Below are 10,036 nucleotides of genomic sequence, written 5' to 3'. Positions count from 1 at the left end.
CTCACCGGCCCGCCCCCGCCCTGGCCAGCGCCGCTTCCGCGAAAGCTCCGAGAGCCGCGGGGTGGGGTGAGGGAGCGGGAGGTGGGGGGTGGGGAGGCTGGGGTGTAGAGTGGACCGAGTCGCGGCCTCGGACTCGAGGATGGGCCACCTGCGTGACATCCCTAAATCTCCGACGGGGCTCAGGGCGCGTGGGAGGCCACGGCTGGCCTTGGGGACAAAATTTTGTTCAACTCGCTTGGCCGCACGAAGCACCCGCGGGGCCCGGGCCAGGGGAGTTGGAGTCAGGCCGCGTCCCCGGGGACCCAAATCGTGGACACTCTCGTGACGGGTGGGGAGCGCCTGGGAGCGGAGCCTCGCGTGGCCGCCAAGCTCAGACAGGGGGTCACAGGACCGCTCCACATTTCTTAGATGTCTGTGTGAGGTTGACAAGTGGCTTACGCTCTGGGTCTGGGGGCTTCCCCACGACCTCGTTCCTGGCTCTCCTCTGCTCACACCCCCCCACCCAAGCTCTGAGACTGTGGGGACCTGGCAACGTCCACAGGGAATGACAGCCCCCACCCCGTGCTGGCGGGCCGGGCGGGGACTTCTCGGAGGCGGCCCCAGCTGAAAGAGTCTTTCCAGCCAGCGAAGCCGGCTGATTCCGGGCAGACGGCGCCTCCGGGGCTGGACGCTCCCTGCGGCCCAGCGGGAGGGGTGGAGTGCGCCTCGTTTCCGAGGGGGCTCAGGGGGTCAGCCCTTCCGAGCTTACCGAGCGCCTTCCCATCCCGGAGGCGCGTGTGCACGCCTTCGTGCGTTCGCGTGTGCTTGTCTGGGTGGGTTCGTGTGTCCATGTCTGTGTATGTGTCTGCTTCCTGGGCCCCATGCACCCCAGCTCATCCCACTTCTTGGCTGGTGGCCTGAGGGAGGAGTCCCAGACCAGGGGAGGGTGGACGGCTTCGCACCGGCGGAGCTCTGCAGGAGGGTCCCTTACTCATAGTCACCCCCCCTCCCCCGCACATGGTCGCGCCCATTTTCTGGGGAGCAGAGCTCGATTCTCAGATTCTGGGGGCCCGGACCAGGACCTGAGCCGCTAGCCCTCTGGGATGGTCAGCCAAAGGCGCTTCGGAGGTCGCCCATTCCGAGTTCCCACTGCACAGGGGAGGAAACCGAGGTGCCGAGACCCCGAGGTCGGGCTCCAGGGGACAGGGCCAGCCCAGGCCTGAGCTTCGGTGGAGCGGCCCCGCTGACGACCCGACACCACATCCATCCCCGCATTCTGCAGCCTCTGACGGGGCTCGTGGCCGGACCGACGGCGAGCACGGGCCCCGGCCCGGCGGCTCCAACCCGGAGGGACCCCAGGCAGCTCCGCGCAGCTCCAGGGCGCGGTGGAAGAAGCCGGCTTATTGAGGCCCTTTTGAGAAACCACCATCTCCTCTCGCCCCCTCTGCCGGGGCTCCCAGTGGTTTGCGTTCTTTCGGCCTCTCAGCCTTGAACCCTCCGCGGGCCAGGGGCTGCGAGCCGGCGCGCCCTTCGGCCTCCGCTTCCCGGCGCCAGAGGGACCCCGCGGTGCGCACGCGGCCCGGGGCTGTGCGGGGCTCCCGCCCCCAGCGGCCCGGCTCGCCCACCACGGAGCGCCAAAGCCCGCGGCGGCTCACGGCCTGGCGCCGGGCGGACGGAGGGAGGGAGCGAGCCACCAGTGTCCCCCCTCACGTATGCACCCCGAGCGCCCCAGGCTAATACGCGACTTTCGTGGAATTACCCGCGCGAGGGGCGTGACGGCCTATGTCCCCAACTCCCAACCCGAGACAGACTAGGGGGTCCTTCCCCGCCGCCAGAGCTGCGACCAGTCGGAGCCGGTTCCCGCGGAGCCCCGGGGGCGAGGCTATTCGGGGCGGAGAGGGCGGGGCGCAGCGGGGGGCACGTGGGCGCGCGAGCGGAACCCGGCGGGGCCCGGGCAGACTTCGTGGACAGAGCAGCATCCCTTGGCCGGACCTCGCGTCCTGAGTCCCCCGGAGCGGCCGGGGCTGCCCGTGCGCAAGGCGGGGACCGGCTTTTACCCCCAGGAGAGGAGACCTCGGAGTTCGGGTGCCGTGTCAGAAGGGGAGGAGGGGCCCAGGGGCAGCGGGATCTCTGGGAGGGAAGTGTGGAGCCCCAGGGCCAAGGGACGGCGGTCGAAGAGCCGGGACCCTTTGGTCCAGCAGCGACCTCGGTGGAGCTCTCCGTCCGCCAGGAGGCGCTGTGCCGACTCCTGTGCGCCGCTCACACGCGCCGAGGCCGCGCTCCGCGCCCCTCTGCCCTCCTCCAGCCCCCGCAGGCGCTTCCGTCTAGGCCTGTTTGCGACTCCCTGTCCTGCCCCCGTGCTCGGGAGCTGAGGGCGGCGGGGAGGCTAGGGAGACGAATGAACAAAACCCTCAGCCAAGGAACCCCAGGCTGCCTAGCCACCGGGTCAGAAGGCGGGCGGATGCAGGGGCAGCCTCGTGTGCGTGGACACGGTTGGTCCACACCCCGGAGGAGGAAGTCCTGTAAATCCTGGCACCTGGAGTTGGGGAGAGACAGCAGTGCCTCATGGCGATGCGGTACCCCCACCTTAAGAGGCGGTAGATGTAAGTGACCTCAAAAGCGTAGGTGACGCTAAAATGTAATAAAAATAATTAGGAAGTGAAGCGTTCTGAGTGTATCATCTTAGTTCTTAATATAATTAATTTTATAATAAGTTCAGATGATTCCAATTTTAATGATGGCTGTGCTTAACAATCAGCTTTCAAATTCCTGAAAATGTAGCAACCGGCTGGAGCCAGCTCAGCACCCCAACGGTGGAAGACAATGTGCAGGCCTTCCGAGGTGATGCTGGGGGAGCCCACGTGTGAGGGGCAGGTAGAGGGGGCCGTGGGAAGCATGGAGACGCCCCAGCTGTGGCCTGCGGGGTGCGGCCAGCAGGCGTGGGAAGGCTAAACTCTGCGCTGAGGATGGGCAGTGCCCTCTGAGGGTCTTTGCCCAGTGGCAGTAGGGCACCCGCCCGCGAGGATGCCCGAGGCTGTCCTCGTCCAGGGGGAGGCCAAGGCCACCAGCTGGTCTAGAACGTCCACCTGAGCAGGAAGGAGCTCCCGTCGGGGTGGGTAATGGGGGGTATTGGGTGGGTGCTGGGAGGATCTGGAAGGACCTGGGAGGACCGGGGGGGAACCATGGACGGAGCGCAGGGCACACACACCACTTGGCTCTGAGCTTGCCAGCATGAGGGTCCTTGCCTTTTGCAATAGCTTCCCCTGCAGGGGAGGGGAGGGGGCAGGAGCAGAGGGGTGTGGTGGGACCGAGGCAGGGGACCGCTGCTTGGGAAAGACATGGCAGGAGTCCTCAGTGACCCAGCTCTGGAGCACAGGTGGGCCCCTCAGTTGAGAATCGAATCCATGCTCGGGGGGACGTGCCACGGGCCCCTGCCGGGTGAGCTGGGGTCTCACTAGGATGGGAGGACGCTTGGCAGTAACGTAAGGGGCTGGCATTTTAAATGTGCGGGGACACTTCCCACAACATCCCCAAGCAGTATTTTGCTGTCGGGTCTGTGTTTTCGGCAGACCCTTCCCCGCCCCCCACCCACACCCTGTGCTGGCCGCCTTCAGTGTCTCCTTCTGGGTGCTGCTTTCTTGGATGGGGTGTTCAACTTGTGGCGGTTCATTGGGCTTCCCGGCGTGATCTGCACGTTTCTGTGTGTGCTTACGCACCTCGCATGAGGTACTGGGGAGGGCACAGTACCCACATATTGTCCCAGAGCCGAGGAGCCGGGTTTTTGGCTGTCACCAGGTAAGAATCAACAGCGACCTCTGGCAGCCAGGCCCTCAGGATGGAAACAGTGTATGACCCTCCTCCCGCCATGTGAGACACCCCTGGGCCCAAGGGGGTGGGTGAGGCCACTCTGACAGCAGCAAGCCCAGTGGCGCCTCAGCCACCTCTGCCTGGAATGGTTCTCCTGACAGGCTCCACCCACCCGCTCTGGCGTGACAGGGTGCAGGCCTCCTGCTGCCCGGCTCTGCTGGTGGAGGGGCCCTGCCCAAGCTGTCCCCTGGCTTTCTCGGACACCCCTGCGGTCATAGCCCTATCTTACAAACAAGGACTCGTGCCTTTTCAAAGCCCTGGCCACGTTCAGTCATTTACCTTCTTAAAGCATGGCTGGGCTAGTGTCCTCACTCGCGAGATGGGAAACCACGGCAGGCCCAGAGCAGCCAAGGTCATCATACGTCCAGCGAAGGCAGAGCTGACGGGTGGGCCCTGGCCTGAGCTCCCACCTAGCCTTCTCTCCACCCAGCACGGAGCCCCCACTGTGAGGGAAGGAGCGTTCAGGGGGCCGGGGCTGGGTGGCAGAGAGGAGTCTGGAGGACGGACAGTGGCACCTGTGCCTGGCGGGGCAGGCAGATCAGGCCAGGTCCTCGGACCCCGAGCTGAGGCTCTCCGCCCCAGAGCGCATGTGTCCGGTGGCAGGAGGGGCCTCAGGCCAGGATGGGCTCGGCCTCGGCGACTGGCAGTCACAGGGGCGTCTCCTGAGGATGGGACACCAGAGGGGGCTTGAAGCGGGGGCAGGGCTGGCCACCAATGCCAAGAGTGGAGAGGGCGTGAGTGGGGGCAGGGCGTCTCTCACCTTTGGGGTAAAGTGCAAAGGTCGGGGAGGCGGTGAGGATGACGGCCGTCACTCTTCCTCGCCCTTCTGACGCCCTTCTGACGCTCGTAAGTGGGAAAGCTAAGTGCAAAGGTCGGGGAGGCGGTGAGGATGACGGCTGTCACTCTTCCTCGCCCTTCTGACGCTCGTAAGTGGGAAAGCTGGGTCTGGAGCCCCCACCCCGAGAACTCCAGCTCCCAGTCACTTGGCTCGCTCCTCCAAGGCGACGGCATGCGGCCGGTGCGGTGGACGCTGGGGCTGCCGGCCCACTCTGTCCCTGCCCATCAGTTTTACCCTGGAGAGGGCAGGTGAAGTGAAAGTCGAGTGGAGGCCGTGACAACACTTGGGAACCCAAACGGTGTTTACCGGCCTGGGGCCACAGCCGTCACAAGGTCTGCGCTTGGCCATGTCGCTCACGCCCGGGACCCTGGGACGGAGGAGCAGGGGCCCCTTGCAGCAGGGAGCAGGCCCCTCACAGCCCCCGCACAGCCCCAGGCTGGCACCAGGGCCCCTGGGGGCTGCCAGTCACCAGGAGCACGATGGAATCAGGGCCTCGGAAGTCTGTGTTTGGCGAGGTGTCTTCACACAGCTGACCGCGTCTGGTCTGGCAGGGACCGGGGAGGTGGGCACGGCGGGCTCCTCCTGCTTGATGTCACTGGTTCCGCAGACCAGACGATCGAGGCTCTGTACGTTCTAGTGTCTTAGCCTGAGTGGCTAATTCAAGGAAAGCAAGACGCGATCTTGAGTTCCCATCCACTCATTCACTCACTCACTCATTCACTCACTCACTCACTCATTCACTCACTCATTCACTCACTGACTCACTCATTCACTCACTCACTCATTCAGCAGATGTTCTTCCAGCACCTTCCGTTGCCATCAGGGGCTCCCCCAGACAGTGGAGACATGAGAGCTTTCCCACGTCTGTTTTTCAGGCCAATATTTAGAATCTTCTTGGTTTTAAGTGGGAACTTCACGCCCTTTTCTTAAAGCACCAGCTGCACTAAGGTTCCTTTAAGATGGCGTCTGGCTGGGCCTGAAGCGCAAACCCTGGCTGAGCTACTGTTCCCCAGACGGGGTCTCCTGGTGCTTCTCGGAGAGCTCTCTGGGCCCACCCCATTGACCGTGTCCACGTCGGGTAGTGCCGCGGGCTCCTCTGAGGCCAAGCGGCCTGGCGTGCGGGCTCTGGGGCCATGGCCTCGGGCCCAACGGGAGATCTGGCTGAGATGCGAGGATGACATCGGCTGGCACGGGGAAGGCGCCTGGCGGAGGCAGGCGGGGAGCCCACGCCCAGCGGCGGTGGCAGTTACTGCTGCTACAGCGATGCGCCGTTGGCTGGACTGGGCCCGGCCAGGGGTGCCCAGGCGGAGGGAAGTCAGCGGGCAGGTGGGAGGCGGGAGCCGCCTCTGGGTGGGGGCTGGGCTGTGCAGCCGCCTCTTTTTGTGCCGTGGTTCAGGGTCCTGCGGGGTGTGGGGATGAGGGGTTGCTGCTGGGAGGGGAGTGAGTGTGTGCGTGTGTGTGTGCGTGTGTGTGCGGCAGAGAGAGAGGGAGAGAAACCTTAAACCATTCACGCTGCTGCAAAGCAAGCAAGCACGCAGGCACGAGGCTCTCCTGTCGGAGGCCACACAGCCCCTTTTCTGAGAAGATTTTCATTTCCTGTTCCATTCTGTGCTCCGCACAGGGACAACCCAAAGCATTCTGGGAGGCAGGGCTGCAGCAGGAAGCGGGCAGAGCCAGCCCAGACCCTCCCACCCATCCCTGTCTCTGGACCTGCCTCATTTGCTGAGGTCGCTGGGGCAGGGTCCCCGAGGCAGTCACGGCTCAGCCTGAACCGTGACTGTCCCTGCTGCTCAGAGAGGAGCCTGGGGAGCTCGTCACCGGCTGACCTTCCAGGACGGACCCCGCCAGCCGACGGAGGTGCATGTCACACTCCACAGCCCCTCCTGCCACCCCTCGCTCCACGTCCCGCGGGGCGAGAGGTGAGGCTCCATTCTCATCTGTTCCTGCCCCTGCTGTTTACTCAGTGCCGCCCCCGGGCCAGGATGGTACTGGGCACACGGGGTGGCGTGTCCCCGTCCTCACGCAGGGGAAGTCGACCCAAACGCGGGATTCTTGCAGTGTGAGGTGCCGTGGCAGGGAGCGTACCCGTCACCTCTCGGCCTCACCTCTTACTGTGGCCACTGCTCGGTGTCAGGCCTGCGTGGGCTGCGTCCAGCTCCCCACAGGTGCGGCAAGGGGGCCCTCCTTCCCCACGGCCCTGGGGCACCTGCACACTCATGTGCACACCCTAGAAGTGGCATGGGGGCGGACTGGACCAATAGTGTGAAGAGCGATGGACTCACCCCACCCCAGGCAGAGGGTCCTCGGTGGGTCACGAGCCTGCTCGGGAGATCCCAGGGCGTGGGCTAGCTGCCCCCAGCAGTGGCCAAGGCCATCACTCAGCCTTGCGTCCCCTGTCTCTGCTGTATCCCCTCACAGATTACCCACCTACGAGCCGCGGGCTCTGCTGTGGGGGTCACCCAGCTACCTCAGGGACATCCGGGAGGCACACAGCAGCAGGGTCCTGACCGAGGCTGGGGCCATGGAGAGCCCGCCCAAGGAAGTGACATTTAAGCTGTGCTCTGAAGCAGGATGGGCGCTCGTCTGGGCAAGGAGGGATTGCAGGGGAGGAGAGGAGCACGTGGAAGTCCCCGCGGCAGCCCGGGGCCTGAGCTGGAGCAGAGCGTGGCATGCGCCAGGGGCACTAGAGGGCCAAGACTCCACGAGGGACGTGGGAGCCTCGGAAGGGTTTGGAGCAGGGGACTATTTCAGAAAAAGTCTTCTGGACGCTCAGTGGAGATCGGATCCAGCCCTGGCACCAGAGGGGGCTGGGAGGCCAATAGGAGGCTGACCTGGTGACCGGGTCGGCTGAGGGCTGGGAACAAAAGTGTGCGTGGCAGGAAGAATCCCCTGAGCCACACTGCGTGTGGACTCGGCGTCCATTCGGCGTGAATCCCAAGGCTGCCCGCGCGTCCTCACGGACCAGCAGCCCTGCGTGCCCTCCACAGGCCCTGACAGCCCTGCTGCCCTTGGCCTCTGTCCCCTACTCTTTAGTCAGTCTGGGGACGTGCCCGACATCCGCGCTTGGTGGACGCCTCCCAGCTCCAGCCAGCTGTCTCATAGCTGCCACCCAGGAAGCGGCAGTGGAGGAGCCAGAGCAGTGTTGCCCCAGGGGGCCCCCGGGCGGCCGGCTGGGGCAGTGGGGGGTGCCGACCAGACAGAGATATGGGCAACTGCCATTCCCAATGGGCGAGCCTCATCGCGGCCCCCAGCTGGAGGTGCCCGGCCCGCGGGCTGTTCCTGTGAGTGAGGACACCTGGGGGAGGTCGGAGCCTGCTTCGAAGACACGTGCTGCCTTTTGCTGCGGCCTCTGGCATCCGGCATCTATCTGGCTTGCAGGCCCCAATGCTCCCCGCGGGGCCTCGCGTGTGTGCCCCGCCGCCCCCCACATCCTCTCCCAGCTCCTCGTCCTTTGATCTCGGCCTCTCCCTTGCAGTGTTTGGGTCTGAGAAGTCCCCGTTCCTCCCATTTACAGCTGCAGTAACGAAAACGCCCGCTTTCCACTCACTGGGCCCCAGCAGCATGACAGAGACGCGGGTCCCTTTGTTGCAAATAATTAATTTGGTTCCATATTGCATAACATCCTAAAAAGCTTTCCGGGGCGGGCTCCCGCCGCCGGACACTGCGATCTCATCAATATTGCATTGCATCGGGCACTACTGTTCTGCGGTTTCATTAAAAATTTAATTTGTGGTTTAAATCTGCAGTGTTTCCTTTAGAAGGATGGCGGGGGACACAACGGGGGGCACGGGCTTCGGGGTGAGGGGTGAGCGGACCTGGTGGGGGATCCCTCGCCCCAGGGGATGGAGGGGGCCTTCCCAGCCCGGGGCCTCTCCGATTGGCTGCTTGCCGTCAGCCAGGGCTCTCCGGGAGCTGGAGGGAGGGTGACTGGACCATTCACAGAAAACAGCTCTCAGGGGCAAGTGCGGGGCTTCCCTTCCTGGCGGGCAGCTCCCTGGAACCCGCACGCTGAAGGGGGGCCAGGGGAGGCCTCCACCGGACACTCCGTCCCTGTGCCCCTCCAGAACCCCACACGGCCCGAGACCACAGCCACAACCCCGCGCCTCGCTCCTGAGCCAGGTCACCCCGCCAGCCCAGGAAGGGGTGCGAGGACCCCCGGGAGAGTGAGGGAAGGGCCTCGCCGCACAGCCTATGTCACGGGCACCTCATGTGGCCCCGGGGCAGGTGGCACTTGGTGACAGTTAAGAGTCCATGAGACCCTTGCTGGGGATCGCTGGGGGCAGAAAGGCTGAGTTGGCCTCATCTCTTCACCTAGACCTCGCTCTCCGCCGAGGGGGCCGGGAAGGAGCCACCGTCACTGCAGCCCACAGACCGTCCCCTCCCCCCGCTGCAGGAGTTCATTTTGGGGGAGATGGCTGGGGGTGGGGGCAGTTGGGCTCCCCTTTCCAGGGGAGGAGGAGGGGCCAAGTGAGAGCTCTAGTTCTGGTTGGGAGGGAGGAGAAATGGGGGGAGGGGAGGAGGCGCGGCCAGCTGGGGGGACACTGGGCTGGCCGTGCTGGCTCTGCAGTCTCCATGGGCCCCGGCGGGGCAGGAATCTGCAGCCCCCACTAGCCTCTCACATTGTTCCTGTGTGATTAAGTTGAGCCTCCTGGGGCCAGCTGGAGAGAGAGGACAAATTGCTTCGTAAAATCGATTTGCTGCCATAGCATTTTGGTTCGCCCAGGATGCGCCCACAGCGTGAGGGGCGTTTGCCTCCCTGCGTCGGCGCCCCCTGCCCCCGCACGCGCTCTCGCCCGCCACGTGCACACAGGTCACGAGACACACGACCCGCACACGGAGTGCCCACGTCCCGGGTGCTGGGGACACAGCTGTGATGGGGAGACGAGGCTCCGAGGGGCGGGCCAGACCGGGAGCAAGTCCTGCAAAGCAGTGGGCAGTGGTGGGCGCACAGGGCCGTGGCTCCGGTCTCCTCTGCGTCAGGGCGGGCCACCAGAGGCGCCAGGCGAGTGCCCTCGGCCTTGGGAGCCCCATCCCATCCCAGTGTGGGAGGCCTGGGCATCCTGGGGCTTGGGCGAGGGGCCTCAGCAGGGGGGCTTCTGCTGCCTCGACCTTGGCACCCTGTCCCCAGGGCCCCTGCAGCTCTCGGAGGCATCGGCAGAGCCCCCCGTGCCTTGGTGGAGAAGCGGCTTTGCCCTCCCCAGGGCTGGTCCCTCCAGAGCAGAGTCGGCCTCCGAGGCCAGCGACCTGCCCACGGGCCTCTCCAGTGTCCTTAGACGCAGACAAGTGGCAGTGACGACCGTCCTCGTCTACACAGACTCGCACTCTGTCACCTGGGGCCGAGGCCTCCCGTGG

At 65.2% G+C, this 10,036-nt stretch overlaps 1 protein-coding gene across 1 annotated transcript in view; it reads right to left on the bottom strand.

Moving 5' to 3' along the window:
- NPTX1 (neuronal pentraxin 1) overlaps positions 1–7,923 on the bottom strand; it is a 17,038-nt gene extending 9,115 nt beyond the window's left edge. Inside the window, exons 1-3 of the mRNA XM_006912370.2 lie at positions 7,735–7,923; positions 6,790–6,911; positions 4,991–5,051 (exon numbers count right to left, since the gene is read on the bottom strand). Coding sequence (XP_006912432.1) covers positions 4,991–5,051; positions 6,790–6,911; positions 7,735–7,923 — 372 coding nt within the window. The remainder of the gene's footprint in view (positions 1–4,990; positions 5,052–6,789; positions 6,912–7,734) is intronic.
- Between the last annotated feature and the right edge of the window lie 2,113 nt (positions 7,924–10,036).

Source organism: Pteropus alecto, unplaced genomic scaffold (assembly GCF_000325575.1).
Source record: "Pteropus alecto unplaced genomic scaffold, ASM32557v1 scaffold134, whole genome shotgun sequence".
Lineage (NCBI taxonomy): Eukaryota > Metazoa > Chordata > Mammalia > Chiroptera > Pteropodidae > Pteropus > Pteropus alecto.
The sequence above is the reverse complement of the archived record's forward strand: the minus strand, read 5'-3'. Positions and strand labels throughout refer to the sequence as shown.